The sequence below is a fragment of the Sebastes umbrosus genome, chromosome 3 (assembly GCF_015220745.1).
Source record: "Sebastes umbrosus isolate fSebUmb1 chromosome 3, fSebUmb1.pri, whole genome shotgun sequence".
Lineage (NCBI taxonomy): Eukaryota > Metazoa > Chordata > Actinopteri > Perciformes > Sebastidae > Sebastes > Sebastes umbrosus.
Genome location: NC_051271.1, coordinates 1660001 through 1684646, shown reverse-complemented (window position 1 = coordinate 1684646; position 24646 = coordinate 1660001). Strand labels below are relative to the sequence as shown.

The 24646-nt window shown below is 41.0% G+C and overlaps 2 protein-coding genes across 2 annotated transcripts in view; both read left to right on the top strand.

Moving 5' to 3' along the window:
• Window positions 1-24646, top strand: part of LOC119484984 (protein NLRC3-like) — a 93899-nt gene that overhangs the window by 33919 nt on the left and 35334 nt on the right. Inside the window, exons 7-17 of the mRNA XM_037764196.1 lie at window positions 2019-2192; window positions 2860-3033; window positions 5274-5314; window positions 5489-5544; window positions 6108-6154; window positions 7627-7844; window positions 8151-8416; window positions 10752-10868; window positions 10997-11141; window positions 12034-12359; window positions 16489-16498. Coding sequence (XP_037620124.1) covers window positions 2019-2192; window positions 2860-3033; window positions 5274-5314; window positions 5489-5544; window positions 6108-6154; window positions 7627-7844; window positions 8151-8416; window positions 10752-10868; window positions 10997-11141; window positions 12034-12359; window positions 16489-16498 — 1574 coding nt within the window. The remainder of the gene's footprint in view (window positions 1-2018; window positions 2193-2859; window positions 3034-5273; window positions 5315-5488; window positions 5545-6107; window positions 6155-7626; window positions 7845-8150; window positions 8417-10751; window positions 10869-10996; window positions 11142-12033; window positions 12360-16488; window positions 16499-24646) is intronic.
• On the top strand, window positions 13250-14814 carry LOC119485041 (complement C3-like). Its single transcript, XM_037764321.1, has 2 exons — window positions 13250-13512; window positions 14655-14814. The coding sequence occupies exons 1-2, from the start codon at window positions 13406-13408 to the stop codon at window positions 14797-14799; spliced, it is 252 nt and encodes an 83-aa protein (XP_037620249.1). The 5' UTR covers window positions 13250-13405; the 3' UTR covers window positions 14800-14814.

Genomic DNA, 24646 nt, shown 5'->3' with positions numbered 1-24646 from the left:
TCTGGTTTTCTGGAGAGTCCACACTGTAGACTGAAGACTCTGAGGTCAGACACCATTTTTTACTTGTGTACTGAGATTAATATGATGTGAAAGTTGTGGTGACACTAAACTGCAGACATCAGGCTGATATTATACTGATCCACACTGAGTCTCTTAATGCTAAAGTCCATTTTCTTCTTCAGTGGTTTAGTCCATTGACTGTGGCAGAGCTATGATGAGCTACACATTTAAAACCTTCATATATCACAACACCTGACTTCATCATGTTAAAATAAATTATAAAAAATACATAAATATGAGGAATAAATAAATAATCTCTATTTCAGCTATCAGACAATAACAAATATAATCACTATTTGTTTTTTCTATACATTTTATGAAGCTATATGATGCTTTTACTGACTGAGGAGTTTAAACTGAAGATGCTCTGATTTTATGACTCCACTGTTCCTAAAATATATATGTTGTAGATGTCTTATCTTAAAATATCTTTTGTTCACTTTCCCCCCAAAATCCATCCTGACATATTTGACATCTTTAGAAACTTTGAGATCTTGAGTTGAATCTTGAATCAGTTTCTGTGGTTCTTATTTGTGTTTGGCTGCTCAACATGAGTTTGTAGAGATGGATCCACTGGTGGAGCTGTCAGAGTTTGAGGGTGTTTCACATATAGTCCTTTTTAAACAAACCAAACTCGGTCCTCTTAAATTGGACCAAAAAGGGGACCAGCAGAAAAGGGACTCAGTTCTGTTTGTGTTCACATTGTTAGTTCATTTGAAAGAGGACTCAGTTCTGTTTCTGGTCCACTTCAGCTCTAATGGGGCCTCAGTCCTCTTTCTGTTCACACTATAGTTGAAGAAGTTGAAGTTTTAATTAAATTTTTGCATTTGTTTATTTTTTTAATGATTTTATTTCAGCTACTTTAACAAATGTAGTAAATTTAAACAGTGACTGAAATGCTGTTAAAACACATTCACTATACACAGACTATTTAAAAAACTCATTCTGCAGCTGCACCACCATCCTGCTCACTCAGAAATATTAACAGATAATATACAATATTATTATGTTCCATCAGTGCGACCAAACACATCAGGAGTGATAGAGATCATTATTTACTGATCCTACGGGTCTAAGCTTCATACTGCTCTAATTGACAGCTGTCTCAGTCACAGTGTTATAAAAATGAACGTTGCAAAAGAAGGACAAGCCGAGGTTTTATTCTGAGCTGATGGGGACTTGATGCTGTGATAGATTTAAATGTGAGGGCAAAAAACGGTGTTCAAAGAAATGACTGACCGCACATAAAAGCTGTAACTTTAGATAGTCCTTAGTAACAAACTAATATCTTTAAATTCAGACATGAACCTCCGCTAATTAATGCGCTTCGATACGCGCTTTAATACGAACTGAATGAATGAGAAAAATAAAGCAGCGGGAGCATAAGCTGCCATGGTTCCGTGTTGTTTTTCAGAGCGTAAGTGTACAAGCGCGTGTGATCTGTCTACGGCAACTCTAGAGGGCTAAAATACAATGGCAAAAGGCCAAGCGAACCTGGAGCGCTTTGTGTTCACAATGCACAGATCAAGCGAGCCGCAACGCAGACTTGAATCGAACCGACCTCGGACCACCTCCCGAGGAGGTCTGAGTTCGGTTCGTTTCAGAGGGGTCTGAGTCCTTTTGGAGTGTTCACATATGCGCAAAAAATGCTGACTCATCGCTGTGAGTTCGTTTGGAGGGCTGAAAGGGACCAAGTGTGAAAACACCCTAAGAGGTGAAGTCACTACGTCTTTATTGAAGTAGCAGCACGTTGTCATTAATATTAATGAGAGCTCTGTTTCACTGTTTGTGTTTTACAGTTTTTAACCTGCATCCTGTTGGCTTCAGGTGTTTGGAGTTTACATTTTCTAAACTTCTACGTTCTAAACCTTCTTCAGCTCTGAACACATTATTAAACATTGAATGATTTCAAGCTGGAACGTTGTCTTCTAAACTTACATCATTTATTCTTTATTCAGATTGAGGTGGTGCATTTTGTCAGAGATCAGCTGTGCTTCTCTGGCCTCAGCTCTTAAGTCCAACCCCTCCCATCTGAGAGAGCTGGATCTGAGTGGAAACAACCTGAAGGATTCAGGAGTGAAGCTCCTGTGTGGTTTTCTGGAGAGTCCACACTGTAGACTGGAGACTCTGGGGTCAGTTCACTGACTCTCTGTTACTATTATAGATCTTATATCTTTAATTAACAATTGAACCTGATTTATGTACAAACATAACTTACATCCATAAAGTTGTTAATGTCCTTTTCTTCATATTTTCATGTTTCTTGAACTAAATTCAGTCTGCAGTCACTAAAGACTTGTGTTTCTTAAAGAAAGTGTAGAAAATGTCCACTGTTAGTTGTTAACGTAAATGAATGTTTATCATTGTTGGTAAATGGTCACATCTGGATACAGAAGATCCTCTGAACTCATATCTGTTTTACATTGATCAAGTTTACTTCATGAAGTAGAAATATTTCTCTGGTTTCTGTTTGTTTCAATGTGTTTTTACAAATAATGTCTGATCATTGATATTGATCCTTCAGCACACACACACAGATGAACACAGAGATCAGCAGCATGTTATTGATGTGTGTTGACATGAACAGGTATATGAATGTTGTGGTGACATCTGGATGATGTCTGTAGAAGGCTGACATTATGATGATCCACAATAACACAATGACAAAGTCACTCTACTCATTTTAGGGAAAAGATCATTGATTAGGACATAGTGATGTTGAGCTACACACTTAAAACCTGAACACATCTGATTGGATTATAAAGTGATTTTTATCTTCATCATTTATTCTTTATTCAGATTGAGGAGCTGCAGGTTGTCAGAGATCAGCTGTGCTTCTCTGGCCTCAGCTCTGAAGTCCAACCCCTCCCATCTGAGAGAGCTGGATCTGGATGACAACGAGCTGCAGGATTCAGGAATGATGCAGCTGTCTGATCTTGTGGAGAGTCCACACTGTAGACTGGAGACTCTGAGGTCAGTAGAGGGTCGGAGTCGGTCCATGCTGGTTCCAGCAGTATTGCACTAAACACTCAGCAGTCAGTGTGTTACTCCCGTGGGGTATCCCTGCAGCTCCACTGTGTGGACAACCAACCAGTAAAGCCTGGTTTATGCTCGCCGTAGTGAAGCCGGCGTGAGGTGAGCGCGGCAGAAAATTACGTCGTCACGGCTTTCGCGTGGTGCGCGAAAGCCGTGACGACGTAATTTTCACGAGTTGTGCACCTCTGAATTTCTGTTACTACGCGCCAACTGCGTGCGCTGTCTTTCATTTCAACATGGACGCCTTCGAAGGAAGACTGGCCGAGCAGCTTCACCTGTACAGACATCTCTACAAGTGTTCATTGAGAGACCACAGGGACAGTCACATGACCACGGGGACAGTCACATGACCATGGGGACAGTCACATGACCACGGGGAGAGTCACAGGGACAGTCACATGACCATGGGGACAGTCACATGACCACAGGGACAGTCACATGACCACAGGGACAGTCATATGATAACAGGGACAGTCACATGACAACAGAGACAGTCGCATGACAACAGGGACAGTCACATGACCAAAGGGACAGTCACATGACCACAGGGACAGTCATATGATAACAGGGATAGTCACATGACAACAGGGACAGTCACATGACCACAGGGACAGTCACATTACCAAAGGGACAGTCACATGACAACAGGGACAGTCACATGACCACAGGGACAGTCACATGACCAAAGGGACAGTCACATGACAACAGGGACAGTCACATTACCACGGGGACAGTCACATGACAACAGGGACAGTCACATGACCACGGGGACAGTCACATGACCACAGGGACAGTCACATGACCACAGGGACAGTCACATGACCAAAGGGACAGTCACATGACCACAGGGACAGGCACATGACCAAAGGGACAGTCACATGACAACAGGGACAGTCACATGACCAAAGGGACAGTCACATGACCACGGGGACAGTCACATGTCATTAAATATTATAATAATGAAATATTCCTCACTCTGGGTAAAAAGAGGTTTTCTGCTGCAGGCTGTGAAAGAATCTGAGAGATCATTTTGTTAAAGATAAAAAGGTGTGATGTAAAGAGCGGCGACCCGAGGGGAAGCACAGAGAGACAGGAAGTAGTTTAGACTTGGAGGTCAGGAGGTCACAGTAATAATTACAGTACACAGATGTAATGTTTGGCGGTACGTACGTCGGTGTTTACTATTGTTGCCAGGCAACCTACTTTCCTCTCCGGTACCACTCGCTGACTTCTTGCTGATCCACTTGATATCTTGTTTGTACGCCTCCTGGCGTTTCGGAGCATACTGCAGCGAACAACGCTCTGAGCATAAACGCCTCTGTGTATGCTCGTAGCGTGCTCGCCATCTACGCAGGCCCTCGCCACGGCGTCTCACGTCAGTATAAACAAAGCTTAAGAGTTGCTAGTGCAGCAACAAGGATGAGAACCCTCACAGCCAAATTACCAGAGGTCCTTCTACTGGGATTCAAGGTATCTCTACGGGGAACCGAGCCTTGGGTTCCTGCTCTGTTGGGTGAGAACTGTCACTCTGCAGAGGAAGCTTCACCTGGCACAAGAAATCAGGGATTTCTCCCACTGAGTGCAGTTTCTCCTCTTTTTCATGTGTAAATGTGTAATTGATATTGTCACACAGTACATTGAACACAGCACAGCACCCAGTGAAGTTACCTTCTGCATCTACCCATCCTAGTATTAGGGGCAGTGGGCAGCTACTATACAGCGCCCGGGGAGCAGTTTGGAGGTCCGGGGCCCCCCGACAGGAACCGGGGACCCTCCGGTTCCAGAGCCGTCAGACTGAGCTACTGCCCCCCCCCCACATCCTATGTTTCTTTTCTTCTCTGCATTCTTTCATTCTTCCACAAACAATAAAAAGCCAGCTGATAATGCAAAGCAACATTTTACAGTCAGTCAGCAATGTTTTTACAGACGTGTGAATTTACAGTCGAGTGAAAAGTGTAGTTAGTTGTGTTTTCTTTGGATGTGTTTTGGATCGAGACTAATGACTAGTTCTTTCCTTTAATGTAGGAACAGAACATGATTATCAGCAGTCAGTTGTAGTCTTCATGGTGCAGATATGATGATAAGCATTTAATTCTGATAGATTGATGCTAATTCAAAGAACGGACAATTATTTTAATCTTGTTCTATAACTTTTGGGTCTGTGTTGGTCTCTACAGGACCACCGAGAAGGACTACACAGCTGCCAGACACAAAGAATGTGAGTATTGAAACAACTTCCCCCATTCATCAAACTATTGTACATTCACATCTGATCTTAAAATGAGAATGTCCTCATTGTACAACAAAGCTGTTACTCAGTTCCATCTTTGTTCCAGATGTTAAGATCACGTCTATTTGAACAATATTCATCAATATTCTCTTTCACTTTCAGGGGACTCAGATGTCAAACTGAATGTGGAAGAAAACCTACCGGAGGACGACAAAAAGGTGAGAAAGGAGCAGTTGTACGGTGTGAAATCCTCCAGTTTAAACCATGGATGACTTCACTTGGACATTTATCAAGGATCTACCGCTGAAGAACTGTAGTGTATTACACCTGCAGGCAGACAGTCATTTAATGACTTAGACTGCATTCACCTGCAGAAGTTAATAGTGTGGAGTGAAGATCACTGAACTATCATTTATTTACTAAACTTGGCCTCTGAGCTCTCGTCGCTGGCAGTACCGTGATCGGTCCTGGTGCTCGTACTGGTGCTGGTGCTGAAGCTGGTGCTGTTGCTGGTGTTGGTGCTAGAGCTGGAGCTGGTGCATGCTGATTGTGTTTACACATTTATTGAGACCCATGTTCTTGGTGTAGTTGTCCTTCTGTGTAGTCTTCTCTAACACACCTCACACTGTCACTCCATTGAAGTCATTTCCTCTCTGACTCATACAGGGTGCTTGAGTTGAGTATTGACAGTGTGGCTCTAGTATTTCATCACTTTATTAAACACTAAGACAAGTTGGTATTTCTATTAAAATAACTAATTCTGTTCCTTTTTTGATTCCAGGCTCCAACATCCTTCTCACCTGAGCAGACAGCTGAATCTTCATACAGGTAATCGTATAAACTCTGGACCCAGAGTGTGTAATATTGATTGCCAGAAACTATATTTAGTTTTGGACAAAACCAACTCAGTGTGACAGGGTGGCTGGTGCTAGCCTGCATCGGTCACACACAGGATCCACACCAGACATGGACTTGGCTAGCTTTACTTTAGACCAGTGGAGACGGTGTGAAACCTTTGACCTGGATAATTGTATGTCGTAAGAAGATTAAAGAGGAATGTACCCTATCTGAAGCCTTCTTCTAAACTTTATCAGGAAACTGTGTCCCCAAGTCTTCCTCCCACTGAATCCTTCACAAAGTTGAAGGTTCCAAATTATGAGAGTTTAATAAGGAATGAACAACACCAGTAGAGCGCTGCAGGGATGACGTATTTCTGTAGAACAACCAGGAAGTTAGCATCACTCTGGTTCCCTCCACTAACAGCCAATGGGATTGTTCCGTTGGGTTTTGGATTATTGCAGAAAATCAGCTGTGTGGCAAACACACGTTTATGATACTGACACGTTTTGTTCAGCAAGATAATCTCCACAGCATCCAGCCAGCTGTCCTTCCTGCATCAGTCAGTTTAAACTGTGTTGTTTTTAGTCTGATTATGACTCTAACTTCTTCATATTTGTGTAATATTATCATACGATCTGCTCACCGAGCTCTGATTGGTCAGTAGGAGGTGCTTTTATACGAGTTGATCTCTTATCTGGAACATAACCTGCTCCGGAGCAGGTCCGCCGTTTGAGGAAAAACTGTCATGTCCATTTTCAAAGGGGTCCCTTGACCTCTGACCTCCAGATATGTGAATGAAAATACATTTGCATAAAGCAGCATATTTGTCCACATCCATGTTGATAAGAATATTAAATACTTGACAAATCTCCCTTTAATGTTCATTTTGAATAGATAAAGTTTGCATTCAAGAATAATTTGACTAGTTTATATGTGAATTTGCATATGCTTGATATATGGACATACATACCAGTATTGTAATATTGTCTTTATTAATGTGTTGATATTGATTTTAACATATCACCTAGCCCTGAAGGGTATTAAGTCTTATCTGTCAAGGTCTTAAAAAGCATTACATTTAAATTCAAAAAGTATGCAGACATAAGTGATAACGTTCTTTTTAAAACAGGCTTTGCCTCTTAAAAAGGATTCTGTTTTTTCCTTCAACAGGTTTGGGTTGAGGTGGCAGCAAACTAACTAACTCTGGGCTAGCATCCTGCCCAGGAGCAGGCCGTGGTTCAACCTCAACATCAGAAATTAGATTTCAACATGGAGCTGTTTGGCTCCAGTTTATAAGCACAGATAAAGATGTGTATGGTGGTGATATGTCCCACCAACTTTAAAGAAAGCATGTCATATCCCAACCAACCTCGTTTCCTTGCTGAGGCCTCGACTAAAAGAGAGAGACTAACAGGCCAATAAATGCTTGTTATATCAGTTTGGCCCTCTTTGTCCTACAGCTTCAGGTGTCCTGGTCCAGGTGTGTTCCAGTGTGCTTTGACTGGACTGGTGTTTGTCATGGCTCAGGAGGCGGAGCTACTGTACAGGACCGTCCAATGGGATGAGAGCTTCCTCCAATCAGCTGGCAAAATGGCTGCAGGGCCGCTGTTCAACATTAAGTGTTCTGAGGATGCTGCTCTCCGTCAGCTCCACCTCCAACACTGTGACACAAAGGAAGGTAAAGACATTGTTCAACATTAATAGTAAAATTGCAAAAATGTTTTTTAATGTGTACTTTGTTGGAATTAGCTGCATTAGGTGACGTGTGAATATATATATATATATAGTTGTAATGGATTTTATGCACAACAAAGGCCCTTGGCCTTGGAAGGAGGTAACTAGGTAAAGAATAGAGGTGAAGTGGCACATCCTCGGGATGCTCCAGAGTTAGAGGCAATAGATTGTGGCAAGTGGTAAGAAATGAATTGGGTAGATGAACCTGTTAGCATTAAAACAAAAGTTGAACAGCTCTTTGCTTTCACAGCATTGCTCTGTGATGGCCTGTTGTCTGTCGCTCACATCTCTGATGATGGAATGAGCATCTTGGAGCCGCTGGAGATTACAGACACTCATGTGGTTGTGAAGATCTCTCACCTCTCTGCCTTTGGCCTGATCTGGGATACGATTCTTAGGATTCGGAACCTCATATGGCCGATAAATGGCCAAGTCCTGCTGTTCCTCCGACCTCCCAAGATAAGACATCAAGTACTCCATGTCTTTCTGCTGAACAACAACGTCCTTGTAAGCGAGGTAAAGCTATCTGTCATATGTGCTCATCATCAGCCAGAACTCAGCTATTTCCACAAAGATGATTCCTGTCAGTCACACATTGCTCCTTTTATTTATGAACCTCATGCTGTGGTAAGATTGTGTTTCGTTTTTAGTTTTTCTTTCTGTGTTTTGCTCTCGGCGCTGCCTTTCTGTCTGCCACTGTCATTCGTGATCCTTCCACCAGGTGGTGTAAATACTAAACAGTGGCCTAAAGGTACGGTGGCCATGAGAGCTCAACAAACTAGAACTTTTAAAAAACACAAGCAAGTAGACTAAATTTAATTGTGTTTTACAAGCAAATTAAGAAAACATCTTCACCAACGTGACAACAAATCCTGCAAATAGGGAATAAAACAAATACAGAAACCTGCTGCAAGAAGCACAGACGACGAGGGAAACTGTTTCCAGGGGACACTAAAAAGTGATGCACACGGCTGCGACACACTTGTTGCATCAGTGGTGTTGGAAAGGAGGGACATGTTCTTCAGTGGTTGTCCTCCTACCGCCCAAGACAGATCAGCCTTTGTTAGAACTGATTGATGCCGGGTCCACACTACACATGAATCAGCTGAGTTTAGTCCTGATTCCTCCTGACCATCGTCAGCAAAGCCCTGATTGATTGATGCTTCTAAAGATGATCTGTCCAGATGTTCCTGTGGTGTGAGGTATATTCAGAGTGTTCTTTACATCCCCGATCGGCTCTGAAGTCCATCCTGGTCACACCGGTTTCAAATGGTAAATATTAAACATGTTGAATATCTGTGATGGGATCTCCTGTTGTGTGAGGGGAACCCCGAGGACAGCCGATGACGCAGTCACGTGGGAAAGAACGACAGCCAATAGAGAACCAAGCTGACTGAAGAAGGAAGGACAACCACCGCCATCATGGCGGCCGCGGCTAATGCACGAGCTAATGCTAAACGTGGAGCATAAAGTAGTGGTGAGATGGAGCTCAGAGATGGAGGACCAACGTGTTGATTAGTGTTTAATTTAACGTGTCTCTGTGTCTTCATCCGTCCATCCTTCCTCAATGTTCACTACAAAGTAAAAACTAACATCACTGATTCTTCCTGCCCGTCGTCGGCCATGTTGGTTTACACTAAAGTCTCGTTTGATCTCAGAGATTTAGAGAGACTTCTGTGTTTTTTAGTTGTTGTTGATGAATGAATGTGTTAGTGTGTGCTGTTGCTGTTTCTCTCCTCACACTACAGGAACTAACCTGTTCAATTTAACACAACATGTGGTTATGTGAGGGCTCTCTCACGTTTTACACATCTGGTAAGATCTGAAACATCTGTTAGTGTGGGCCAGCATGAAGTGTCCTCTCCCTCTGCACCATCTCATACGGAGAACCACAAGGTTCCATATTAGGCCTTATTTTATTTTCATCACCCAGCTGTACGTCCCACTGGAACCTGGTGACCCGTGCTGTTTTTACTCCCTAGTGAAGTGCATTAAGGATGCAAAATGCTCCGTGGCAAAAAGATTCCTGCGACTAAACCAGAATCAAACTGAGGTCCTTATCTTTGGCCCTGCAGACACAACAATCAACACTCTTAGGCCTCTGTCATCAAATGTAAATTCCCACCCAAGAAATCTGGGTTTATCTTTGTTATCTTTGATTCTAGTTTAAAATCTGATCAACCAAAGATCTCACAAAGTTCCAGCCAGACAGCCTGTCTGGTTTAAAATGACTCATTACTGGCAGCAGGAAGAGAGACCATATCTCCCTGCACTGGTGTGTTGGCTTCTATTCACTGGTTACCAGTGAAGGACAGAGTTGGTTTTAAGGTTCTTTGATTTGTTTTTAAAGCTCTGCATGGACTGAAACCAGGTCCCCTATTCCACCTCCAGACCCCTCAGATCTGCTGACTCACCGCTCCCAGTTAGAATCCCGGGCTGATTGGGCTCTTTTGGTTGTTGGTCCTGAATGGAGGAACAGTTTCCCCCTCACCATTACATCTCCCTCCTCCAGTGATAACTTCAAACCTGTCTTAAGACCCGTCTCTTTCCTTTAGTCTGTCAGTAGTCACCTTGAAGACTGGTCACACTCTGTTTTTATTTATGTCTTTAGTTTTATTTATTTGACTTCTGTGCAATGCTGTCATGTTTTGGGGATTTTAATCCAGAATTATTTATTCTACACTTTTATTAATTTACTTGCATCCTCTTTAATCATTTCTATGTTTTATTTGATTCTAATTCTCATCGCTCTGTGAGGCACTTTGGTCATTTGTTGTTTTTACGTGTACTCTATAAATACAATCGACAATATGAGCATAAACGGCATATTAAAAATGTTCTGTTTCTGAAGGTTGAGGCACAACAAAGAGGTGCTACGTACATCCCGAACACTGCCGACTGTCTTCTCAACTTTGGTCAAAGTTACAGTGTCCACTGTGAACCTGGGAGCTTCAGAATACAACCTGATGTGAGTCAAGTCGCAGAATTATCATGAATATAATTTTGGCCGCATGTTGAAAATAGATTCACAATAAGAAAGTACCAGATAAACATTTTTAACAAGATTGAAAATGACGCGATGCTTCTGGTTTTCAGCGTGCATCATACCGCTCAAATTATGGACCAAATTACCATCCGACATTTAAAGTTATCCTGACTACGATTCCAGACGAAGTGACTCTGATGGTCCGGAATCAAGAGAGGACAGAAGACGTCTGGAGATGTGATCTGTTGCAAGGAGGTAAAGATTACATTTTAATTATTTTGATCAGTTTTGAGATCAGGATTATTTCTCATTACGAACACATTACGTTACACTACTCTACCAACGCAAACATGTGGATACCTGACAGCACCATATTCTCACAGCGACATGACACATCTGGAATGAAGCTAAGTGGTGAGTGAGAGTGGTGTGAAAATGGTCCGCTTTGTTTCATGTACGTATCATAACGACGGCTTGTATATCCTCCGTCCTCGCTCTTCCTGTTTCCCTTTCTGAATGATGGATACAGACTACCACCGCCTGCTGGTGTGGAGAGTTATTTCCTCTCACCAGGAGCAGAACGTACGAGCTAACTGACTGTAGTCTTTGCAGTGTGTCCGAGTGCGACTTGTTGGCCAAAACAAATGCGACGTGAGGCGACGCAACAGTCGGCCTTCGTCGCCGCTAGTTCTCTGATGTCGTGTCGGTGCGTCCCCAGTTTATGGAAACAAGTTCTTCATCTATGTACACACACACACACACACACACACACACACACACACACACACACACACACACACAGACACACAGACAGACAGACACACACAGACAGACATGCACACTCACATTCACACCTACGAGGAATTTAGAGCCGTCATTTAACCTAACCTACAGAACATGTCTCTGAACTGAGGGAGGAAGCCGGAGAAAACCCACGCCAACACGGGGAGAACATGCACTCACCACAGAGAAGAATCATGAAACCAAAAAATATAAAATATGAATGTCTCCCTTTTGGTTTCTGGTTTTGAACACAGAACAACTGATTGACAGAGCAGACATGTTGCTGTACAGAAACATGACGTTTCATTTCAGTTGAATTGCTCTTTAAAAGTGGTTGTTGTTTTTTTCCCTGGTTATCTCTCAGATCTAACAATGGAAATCCCTCAGAGGAACGTCCCAGCAGAGGACAGCGTCCCAGTAGAGGGCAGCGTCCCAGCAGAGGACAATGTCTCACCAGAGGAGAGGTTGCGGTTGGTTCGAACAAAGTTTGTAAACGGGATGTCTGATCCTAATCTGAACAAGCTTCTGGATGAACTCCTTCAACGTCGCGTTATAAGTGATGAAGAAATGGAGTCAATCAGAACAAAAACCAGGGCAGATAAAGCACGAGACCTGATCGACACGGCACGAAGAAAGGGAACTGAAGCCAGCAGAGTTCTGATCGCTGCTCTCCGTAAGGAGGATCCGTGGGTTTTCAGAACTTAGGATGAAGCAAAAGCAAGAAGCTGGAGTGTGATGATGAATCTCTATAATATCTGGCTGTTTCAGAGACTCACATCACTTATTGTTGTCTTTAAATGATAAATTCCGTCGTGGAAGCCTGTGTGGACTTTCACTCTGAAGGTGATTCACTGAAGTTTGGGGGGAAAAGTGAATTCATTTTCAATCTCTTGTGGTTTGGTCTCTAGATTTTATAATCATTTACTTGTGATAACTACTGATGTGTTATCGGTGATGAAGACCTGCGATAGAGAGCTTGTGACATTTCTATATGTTTTGGGAACGTCTTCTTATTGCTAATCTTTGGAAATTATTCATTTAGTTTTCATTAGGGCTGTCTAAGTTAACGTGATAATAACATGCTAATGCAAATTTGTTTTAATGCCACTAAATTCTTTAACGCAATTTGTGATTATTAGGTTGCAGCGGCTCAGTGTTAAAGCTAGAGTGAAGATACTGGTATCATAGTAAACTATAGAACCTGATGGATCCATCGGTACCGACCATGTCAGACTAGCTTGTCATGAAGGAGGTTAAATAACGCTCCAAACTTACGCTAAATTTTGGCAAGGAAAAACCTGTCATGTCCATTTTCAAAGGGGTCCCTTGACCTCTGACCTCCAGATCAGTGAATGTAAATGGGTTCTATGGGTACCCACGAGTCTCCCCTTTCTGGACAATATCTGTCATTGTTTTGTGTTGTTCATTGATTTACAATAATAAATATATACATACATTTTGTCTTTTATTATCAGCTCTTTTTTTAAATCATGGATTGTTAGCTAATAAAAACCTCAGTAGGATATTACTACTTAAAATACTTGAGGCCTCACAATGAAGAATTCCCAAACAAAAAGCATTTTAACAGCCCAGGATGTTATCGAAATAAATCAAAATACCAGATGGACCCATATTCACACTTATGCAATATAATGTAGATATAAGCTATCTGAATTTATTCCTCCTACCATCCAGGTGTGGAGGCAGGAGTGGAGGTGGGCCAGAAGAGGGTTTTCATGTCTCATGGAGGCTGCAGAGATGGACTCAACCTGGAGACGGGCTCCCAGTACCTCATCATCGGCCCCAAAGAGGACCGGTGGAACGTTGACACTGAGACCAACAGGTAAGAAAATGGGAGCTGAAGTTTACCTGCAGTAGGACGAACAGTTGGAGGTTCTGACTGAGACTTTATTTTTTTTAAAATATATTTAAACAGTCAACATTTGGCGGATGTATTTATTCTAGTTGGCACACTACGACGGCATATTAGGGCCATTATAGGTGGGAAAAAACGTTTAAAAAATAGAGCCGGGAGGAGAGGGGGGGTAATATTCAGACAAAAAAGAAAAAAATCAGAATTTATGAAAAAAACTAACTAGAATATTCTCTGAGATTATTAAATCATAAATTTGCAAAAAAAAGTGTGTTTTTTGTCATGGAACCACATCGCTTCACTTCAAAAGGTTGGCTCAACCTCATCACACCACAGTTAAACACAGTGGTAATGTGAGCCGCCAGGTGCAAAATATATTTATTATATTAGTATTTGTTAGGGCTGTCAATCGATTCCAATATTTAATCTTGATTAATCGCATGATTGTCCATCGTTAATCACAGTTAAATAAATCACACTTTTTTTATCTGTTCTAAATGTACCTTAAAGGGAGATTTGTCAAGTGTTTAATCCTCTTATCAACATGGGAGTGGACAAATATGCTGCTTTATGCAAATGTATGTATATATTTATTATTGGAAATCAATTAACAACAAAAAACAATGACAGATATTGATCCAGAAACCCTCACAGGTACTGCATTTAGCATAAAACTATATGCTCAAATCAGAACATGGCAAACTGCAGCCCAACAGGCAACAACAGCTGTCAGTGTGTCAGTGTGCTGACTTGACTATGACTTGCCCCAAACTGCATGTGATGATCATAAAGTGGGCATGTCTGTAAAGGGGAGACTCGTGGGTACCCACAGAACCCATTTACATTCACTCTCTCTCCCCCGATCTCTCATGTACCAAAGGCCAATTCAACCTCTCTTGTGCAGCAACTCGGTCTTTCTAGCGAACTAAAAAGCAATTCACTCTGTCTCTCACACAGCCACTCACTTTCGCAAGGTAAACGGCAATTCAACCTCTCTCGCGAACTAAACAGCAATAAAACCTCTCGCGCAGCAACTTGGTCTCTTTCACGTACCAAAGCAAAAAATACAAGCTAAAGAGTCTAAACTCCTCTCTCTCCTCCCTGTCTGCCAGATTCATCTACATGTTAGGAAAGGACACCTGGGTGGAACGCTGGCCTACGACTGCAGAATGCTCCAGCTATCCCAGCCTGCAGGCTAAATGCAAGAGCCTCGAGGATGCTGCATATGAACTGTCTGTCAACGCCTGCAGGCTGTAAAGCAACTGCACGCCATTCTCCTGCCCCATTGTGTAGCGAAGATGACCAATAACTGTGCACACAAAGATTCAATCATCATTTTAAGGTTAAAGCCTGTGCAATAGAGAGTGGAGTGTCCCTCCTCTTCCGGTGGACCAACATGGGACCTCGTTTCGGAAAAAATATGGACGGTAGTCAACGGAGAGAGACAATCACGCCATGAATCACACATATGATGTTTGTCAATTCAAAAGGTCGATTTGCAAGTCGAGAACGTCGCAGTATGTCGGAAAACTGTTGAAGTATCAGACAATGGAAAATACGTAATTAGAAAGACGACACCCAAAGGTCACGTCAGTGTCGTCTCTCTCTCTGGAGCTACTCTGTCTGTGTGTTTCGTACTTGACTCGGATGTACTCACACAAGCTCGTTCTTTTGCTCCCCGGCTGATAAAAAAGACCAGGAGTCTCTGGATAAAACACATCAGGTCAGATAACGGTTCATCCGTGACGTGGAACATTAGCTAAGTTAGCTAGCTAGTGTTGGTGACGTTCATTGTGCGAGACGAGAGATGTAGTTCACTGAGCCGTTTCACACTAAACTAAATGATAATACGACAAACTGCAACTTTCTTGACTTGCTAAATTATCTTTTGAATTGACAAACGTCGTGATTACCGGACATATTTGCTCTGAAATAATGTCCCATGGGGGACACCGGAAGGGGACGGACTTCACCTCTCTATAAGGACATAAAAAACAGTTATTTGTGTTTCACTGTGGGAAAAAAAGAACTGAAAGTGGAGCTGGTTCTATCAACATACCCAGAAGGGATTTCTCTCCTGTAATGATAAAGTAAGAAGAACTAAATACCACTGGCAGCAACACAGTTATAAAAGCCCACTAAACAATGCCGACTGTATCAGGAGCTAAAATCAAACGTATAGTTGATAAAAGGGTGCGATTCATACAAAACATACCGTAGCAAAAGACAATCCTCCTACATACTTACTATGTCAACTTAAAACAAATGTATTATAAGTTAACAGGTCAGTTAATTAATGTCCTGCAGGGAGTTCAAATGAAACCATTCATACTGGAACATACATTGTTCTTAGACTGAAAAGTTAAAACATACTTAAAAAAAGCAGAGAACAAAGCTAGAAATGTCTCTTCCTCGAGTGTGTACTACTAATTCAATTCTGAAAAACTCTGAGCTAACATATGCTGATTAAAAATAACACGCTAAACTCTTATAGCGGGGCAGTTGAGCATAACAACTGTGCATTTAGCGATAAAAGCAACACATTTGGCACAGATGTAGGTTTATATGTTATGAAAAGATATAGATATCGGGGCGCTGCAAATTTGGCCCCTGAGGGCCGTGGCAGACATTTTTCAAAATGGCTTAATATTCCTTAAATGTTGCAGAAAACTGATTTTATGACTGTTGATGATTTCTACGGTGTGTTCAAGCTGATTAGGAAAAGTAAATAAAAGGAGCACGGCCACTTCAGGGTCAAACTTCACCCCCTTGCCTTCAAGATAGAACGACAATATACTCAAAGAACGGCAAGGTCTTCAGCTTTCTATCGGTGCTTTTCTCTTTTCATTAGCAGTAAAATGGACAGAGATATCGCCGGATAAAGTTCAGAACTGAACAGGATTGATTGAAGTTTGACCCCAAAGTGGCCATGCTCCTTTTATTTAGTTTTTCTCAGGTTAAAAGCTTTTAAAAGCACCCTTAAAAAAATAAAGAGGGAAAAAAACAACCTGTCTGTGATCTTCTGACATCTGATCTCATCAGCTAGGACACATCTTGGAGCTCATCAACAGTCATAAAGTCAGTTTTCTGCAACATTTAGGAATATTTAGCACCTATTTGTTTTTGTTTTATTATTTAGAAAAATGGCTGCCGAAGTTGTTGCTTTTATCACAAAATGTACAGTTGTTGTGAATACTTCAGCTTAGCTGCTCCACTATTATATTTTGTTCGTTTATAAATTTAAATTTGTGTTAAAAATGTGTGGTTGTCTCCATGCTGTACCCAGAAAGAAATATAGTAAATCAGAAGATGCCTGCTTAAATAAATAACATTATAAATACCAGGCTGGAGTTTCCTTCTGTGGTCAGCAGGTTTTGTTGATCGTGTTGTACAACGCAGCTGATTCCTCTTCGGCCGACTTCTGACATCTGGTTGTCAAAGAGAAAAATTAATTAGGGGATTTGCAGGTAAGATAATAAACATAAAAATATTTGTATTTTAATTATTTCAAACTGATATAATTTTGATCTTAAAGTCAGGATGATGTTCCTGTGAGAGGAGCTGCTCACCTCTGAGCGGTACTGACCACAGCGTATACAACACACTGAAGGGCTGAGCTGATCTGAACTGGACGCCGGCGTAGTGAAGGTCATCCTGCCGGTTGTTGCTGTCTCTGCTGCATAGACAAGATCAGTGTTACTTAAAGAAACTCTGGGATATCGATCCTGTTATTGTTGTTGCACTGGGATATGTGAATACCCAACGTCCTCTAAAACAATCTAGAACTTTAAAGCAGCAGGAGGAAAGGTTGGAGCAAATATGATTTAAAAAAGTTATTTTTATAAAACAGTCAAAATATCCTGACAGTAGTGCATGAGACAGGTAATCTGACGACGGTCTTCGGACAGTTTGGGGCCGTCGGTGAGCGTCTGTTGGCCTAGTTTTCGCGCAATACAGCATGTTGAACTTTTGGTGAGAGATTGGCAGTTCAGCTTAAATGAATCAGTGCAGGGAAGTGAGGAGAGCAACGAGTAAAGTCAAGAGGACACACACAGAAGGCTCTTCTCATGTTTCATCTCGTCTGATCGTTCCAACACACGGATATTTCCTCAGCAACATGAACATCTGGAATGAAGCTAAGTGGTGAGTGAGAGTGGTGTGAAGATGGTCGGCAAACACCGCTCTGCTTCATAAACGTATCATAACAACAGTTTGTATATCGGCCGTGCCCGGTCTTCCTGTTTCCCTTTTTGAATGCTGGCGTGGAGAGTTATTTCATCTCACGCAGGCGCAGAACGTACGCGGTAGTCGGCCATCGGCTGTAGTCTTTGCGGTGTGTTCGAGAGCAACTTTTTGGCCGAGACAAAGACGACGTGAGGCGACGCAGCTGGTGGCCGCTAGTTCTGTGATGTCGGGTTGGTGTGTCTGAGCCTTTAGACGCAGCTTTTTTATCTGGTTGTACATGAACCAGATGGCGCACAAGGTCACCTAAGTGACCTTCGCCGGCAAGATGGGCAGGGCTTCCGCCAAGTCTTCCAGCTCTGACATCTCCGTGTAAAGCTTGTCAGTCAGGTTCAAGAGTTCCTCTGTGACCTTCCACTGGCTTTGCCACCATCTTTTTGAGGCTAACCTGAAGTCCTTCTCCGTTGACTCCCTAAACTCTTCCCACAGCTGGGTTTTCAACATACTATACTATGATTTGTTTTCATAAAATGTTTGGACATACTACATAGAAAATAATCCATGAATAATAATCCATCTGTTGACTGTGCTGTACAGCGCAAATGAATCCTCCCCGTCTTCTTGACGTCTTGTTCTGTGAGGGGAAAAACAAACCATTTCTAACACAATGTGTATTTTTTTTAAGTCATATAGAGATTAAAATGTGCTGCTCACCCCGGGGCACTACTGGCACTGTCAGCTTTGATAGCAGTGTATTCAACACCATCACCATCCTCCTCCTCCTCCTCTTCCTCTGTTGGTCTGTGGAGTGGAGCCGGCCTGATGTTGGAGTAGAGAGCATCTTCCTGGTTCTGAGGGAAGCGGATGCTGGAGTAGTGAAGGTCATCACGCTGCTCTGCTGGTTGTCTCTGTGTTGCCGCTGACAACAGGTCATACACTGGACCCATGTTTAGCTGACGGGACAAACACAACTCAAGAATAACTACGTTTTTATTGCCACGTTGCACAAAATGACCTTACAGTAAAATTCCTGTTGGACTTGGAGGTTGTCAGCTAACTATACTTATTAAGATCACTACGTTCAAATACTGCTCATTGAATTAACAACTACCAAATGCTGTAAACTATTTAAAAATCGTTGTCCCTAACATAGTTACTTTTTGAATGAGATATAAACATTTAAACTTTATAGTACATGATCATCTTCTCAGTCAGGCTAGTCTTTATCTGTTGAGACAGTTTCTTTAGTCAATCTGAAACTTATTAGTGTGACACGAAAATAAAAATACATTTATGTTAAAGTTAGAAGATGTGTCATTTCTGGCTACTATGTTTAGATCATGAAAAAGACTTGCGACTTCCAGTCTAGCTGGCGACGTGATGGCAGCATAGAGTGACAGGCTCCCGACAGTCAAATTCAAAGTTGCCTGATTTAACTCGAATGTTTTAGGAGACGTGTTACAGCAAGTGTAAAGAAGAGTGGAAGAAGCGGAGGAGCGGATCAACACGGCGGAGGCCCGAATCCAGGCATCGGAGGATGTTCTGTCGGAGCTGGTGAAGCTACAGATACAAACGGAGAATAAACTGACTGATTTGGAGAGCCGGTTACGGCGCGATAATGTGAGAATATATGGGGTAAGAGAAGGAGGTGAAGAAGACATGACTTCAGTGATTACTTTCTTGGAAGACTTGCTAAGGAAAGGTTTGGAGTTCCCCTCGTCTGCAGAGCTAAACATCGAGAGGGCTCACCGAGCGCTGGCTCCAAAACCTTCGGCCGAAGCCCCTCCAAGGTCGCTGGTGGTCAAGTTCTCCAGCTACAGAATGAAGGAGGAGGTGATTAAAAGAGCCTGGCAGAGAAAGGGATTTGATTTTCAAGGTAAACGGATCCACTTGGATCACGACTACGCACCGGAGCTGCTGAAGAAGAGGAGGGAGTACGCAGAAGCGAAAACTGTGTTGAAAGAAAGTAACATAAGATTTCAAACTCCGTTCCCGGCCAGACTGAGAGTGTTTTATAAAGAAGGAACTGAGATTTACAACTCGGCAGAGGAGGCGACGGCGGACATGGCAGAGAGAGGGATGCAGGTGACGGTTCTGAAAAAGCCGACCTCGCTTCTGGACCAGATAACCCGGCTGACCTGGCGAGTCAGCGGAAAATGAAGGAACCGGGAGAATGCAGGCTCCGGGCATTCAGACAACAAGACACTGGATAAGTAACGTACTTTGGCTACGACAGGGTTATATTTAGGTACAATAGTTCTTCTAAGAATCTTGAACAATGTTGTACATAATGTTATGGGAAGGATTTTATTTTCAAACTTATTATTTTTATTAAGGGCATAAAGAGGTCAGACTTGTGGTCGGGACACCTCTCACTGGACATTATGGACCTATACATCAGCTCACAGGCTGAAGAGGGCCCTCTTTCAGTGCTAGGAGGAAGAGACCTTCCCTCTACACTCTTTACTTTCCAACAGAGTCAGGAGGCCGTAAACGAGGCCTACATTTTGGAAGTCAGAGTTGTTACCTGTTATGGTTTTGTTTTTGTTTTATTGGTTATGGTTTATGCTACTGTTCCTTGTAGCACCAGGGGTGTAATATTTGATTCATGTATAGGCTTGAGGGGGCTTAAAGTATACTTAAAGATACACAATGTCACTTAAAATAATGACCTATAATGTAAATGGTCTGGGAAATCCAATCAAGAGGAGCAAAGTTATGGCCAAATTGAAGAGGGAGGGAGTAGAAGTAGCTCTCCTTCAGGAGACTCATCTTACAGAACTGGAACATGAAAAACGTAAGAGATGGAGGTTTAATCAGCACTCATCCAGCTGTAAAAAGGGTTCTAAGAGAGGGGTAGCGATTTTAATTTCTAGCAAATTAAACTTTGAATGCACATTTGAAAAGAAAGATATGGATGGAAGATTTGTTCTGGTCCGGGGGTTTCTGCAAGGTGTTTTAGTTACTTTTCTGAATGTCTATGCTCCCCCAGGATCTGAATGGAAATTCTATAAACAAAGCTTTGAATTGATTAGCTCTGAGGCCCAGGGCATCCTAATTTGCGGGGGGGACTTTAATGTCAGACTTCATATGACCCTGGATACTTCGAAATCTTATTATTCAAGAGAAAAGAAAACTACAAAAAATATAAGATTAATGATGGGAGAGTTAGGACTCTCAGACATATGGAGGGATTTGAACCCGACAAAGAGGGACTATACCTTTTACTCTCATCCGCACTCTGTCTATTCCAGGCTTGACTATTTTCTTACATTTCAAAGAGATTTATTTCGGGTTATAAATTGCAATATTGGGACCATGGACTTATCAGACCACGCCCCAATCTCTATGGATTTACTACTAGGTTCTGAAAAGAAGAGCCCTATCTGGAGGTTAAACACCGGGGTTCTAAATCAAATGAGACAGCAAATAAGGAAAGATATTAAAAACTATTTTGAAGAAAATGACAACGGGGAAGTTTCCCCACCGATTCTTTGGGATGCTTGCAAGGCTGTTCTTAGGGGGAAAATTAGAGGCTATTGCTCTGAATTGAAAAAGCAGAGAAAAGAAAAATTGGATCGGTTACAAAAAGAATTAAAAGAATTAGAGAATTTACATAAAAAGACACTGAATCAAAGAACAAAAATGGAAATAGATAGGAAAAAGAACGAAATAAATGAAATCTTGTCAAATGATATTAAAAGAAAGCTGATTTTTCTAAAACAAAGATATTATGAAGCAGGAGGAAAATCGGCTAAATTACTCGCTAATAAATGAAAAAAGCAACACGCAGAAAATACAATTTATAAAATAAAGTATCCTACAACAAATTCCATACACTGCAAAGTAGAGGATATACAACAATCATTTGAAACCTTTTATAAAAATGTATATACACAGCCCAAATTAGATGAACCGAAGATGGAAGCCTTTTTTGACCTGATAAAACTACCAAAGGTGACAGATGAACAAAATGAGTGTCTAATTAGTGAAATTAAGGATGAAGAAATTAAAGGGGCAATATCAAATTTAAAACCTAATAAAGCACCAGGACCAGATGGTTTCCCTTCTGAGTGGTACAAGGAAATGAGAGATCTGCTGACCCCCACAATGAAGAACACATTTAACCATGTACTCAGGACTGGCATGACTCCTCCTTCGTGGAGAGAAGCTGTGATTTCTTTGATACCAAAAGAGGGTAAAGATAAACTTGAATGTGGAAGTTATCGGCCGATAAGTGTACTGAATCAGGATTATAAGATCTTTACCTACATTTTTGCAAAGAGGTTAGGAAAAATCTTCCCCCAAATAATAAGTTTAGATCAGACGGGTTTTATTCAGCAAAGGCAGACTCAAGATAACATTCGCCGAACATTACATGTGATTGATCATATTGTTGAAAAACAAACTCGAGGCAGTGTTATTGAGCCTTGATGCCGAAAAGGCGTTTGATCGAGTTAATTGGGAGTTTTTATATAGAGTTTTGGGGCAATTTGGATTTCATCAGACCTTTATTAAAACTACTCAAGCATTATATAATAGCCCAAAGGCAAGAATAAAATTAAATGGAGCCGTAGCAAACTTATCCGGCCTGCAAAGAGGGACAAGACAGGGCTGTCCAATAAGTCCATTATTGTTTGCTTTGTTTATTGAAGCATTAAGTCAGGGGATCACTCAGGATAAAAATATTACAGGTATAAAATTGTTGGACCAAGATCATAAAATCTCTTTATTCGCGGACGACGTTTTAATTAATTTGTCGAACCCAGAGAACTCAATTTTGAAATTAATGTCATTTTTGGAGGTTTTTAGTTCCATTTCAGGTTATAAATTGTATATTTTAAAGACCCAAATTTTAAGTTTCAATTACAAGGCTAGCCAGACCATAAGTTCTAATTTTCAACTAAACTGGGATTTGGATCACATTAGATATCTAGGAGTAAACATCCCAAAAGACCTTACAAAATTGTATGCCTTAAATTTGAATCTGTTAAATCAGAAAATAAAAGAAGACATAAATAGATGGAATCTAATTCCAATATTAAGTTTTGAGTCAAGAATTGAGTCAGTAAAAATGAATATCTTGCCTAGGGTACTATATTTGTTTCAGACTCTTCCAATTGAAATAACTGATAAACAATTCAACGAATGGGATAAATTGATATCACGTTATATTTGGCAAGGGAAAAAACCAAGGATAAGATTTCACACTCTTCAATTGGCGAAGAATAAGGGAGGATTTGCACTCCCCTGCCTAAAAAATGATTATATATCGGCCCAATTGAGGACTTTGTATTGTTGGTGTAATCCTGATTACCAAGCTAGATGGAAAGAAATTGAAGGAAATATATCTGGGACAGTCCCAATTCAGGCACGGCTAGGGGACAAAAGACTTATTAAAAATTTGATGGAAACAGGTAATAGATGGATTAATTTATCTTTGAAAGTATGGTTAAATATCATCACTAAGAGTGGCTTACTTGAAGAGATAAAGATTCTGAAATGGTGCTCCCATGACCTTGATTTCACCCCAAATAAAATGGATGCAAGCTATAAGGGTTGGGCTAATCGAGGCCTCTCCTCATACTGTACCTTTTTCAACCAGGGGACATTGACTGATTTTCAGACATTGAAAAGACTATATGGGTTAAATAATAGCGACTTTTTTAGATTTCTTCAGGTACGCCATCACATAAACAGTTCTATGTTAGAGAGTCACAAGGCAGTCGAAAACAACCTATTGAACGTTTTTATAAGCGCCTATAAAACAGATTCGGGGCTTAAAGTCATTTCAAGAGTATATAGAGGACTTCAGGAGGCTGAAATAGCGAGCACTACCTACATGAAACAAAAATGGGAAAGTGAAACTAATAGCTGCATTCCAGAAGAAGTTTGGTTAAAATATTGTGAATTTCAATGGAAGATATGGAGCTCAACCTCGTGGAGAGCGTTTGGCTGGAAGACTGTTAGCAGATTTTTTATTACACCTATTCAGAAGTCTCATCATTCAGGCTCATCCAGCTGCTGGAGGAACTGTGGCTCCCAGGTAGCTAACCACTATCACCTGTTTTGGGCCTGTCCTAAAGTAAATTCTTTTTGGTGTAAGATTTACACAGAATTAGTTACTATATTTGGTACAAACATAGTCTTTAAGTGGGACGAACTCCTGTTTGGTCTTCTACTTTCAACATCTACAAATATTAAAACAAAAACTTATTTGGAATATTGAGTGTAGCTGCTAGAAAAGCAATAACTAAGAAATGGCTTAAACCACATACCCCATCACTAGAGAACTGGTATGATATTATTTATGAAATATTTCTAATGGAAAGAATTACTTTTTCAATGAGGCTTCAGGAAACAAAATTTGAAGACATTTGGAATGAGTGGAAAAAGTATATTTCCCCAAAACGCCCTTCTTTTGTTTAAACTTTCTTTTTTTCTAAATTCAATTTTTGTATTATTATTTATTTTATCTTATTTTACATGGAAAGCACCCCATGTTCTATTTGTGTGTTCAATAATTTCATTGTAAAAAGTGGAAAAGTTGGTTCACTTCATATTTGTATATACTGTAATTAAGTATGTTTATGTAACTGTCAGAGTAAAACCAAATAAAGGAAAAAGAAAATGAAAAAACAAACAAACTGAGAAATAAAAGTGACGCATGTTGAAAAAAAGAAAAAAAAAAGAAAAATACTTTTAACTCAGAAATGTTTTGATTGTGCAACAGACAGAATAATTTTTTTTCCAGATGTTCAGAAGAATCTTAGTCATATAATTCTGAAAAAAAAAACTATTAAAGCACATTAGTATTTAACTAAAGTGATTTATTGACATGATTTAAATATAAAAATATCAGAACATTTGACCAAAACTCATTTTTATTCAACATGTTCAAGCTCAAAGAGATTCTTATAAA

Bases quoted from the DNA above. Each gene is read 5' to 3' on its own strand.
- LOC119485041 (XM_037764321.1), top strand. From the start codon at position 13,406: ATGTCTCATGGAGGCTGCAGAGATGGACTCAACCTGGAGACGGGCTCC. The intron at 13,513-14,654 runs GTAAGAAAATGG...CCTGTCTGCCAG, and splicing joins GTTGACACTGAGACCAACAG to ATTCATCTACATGTTAGGAA.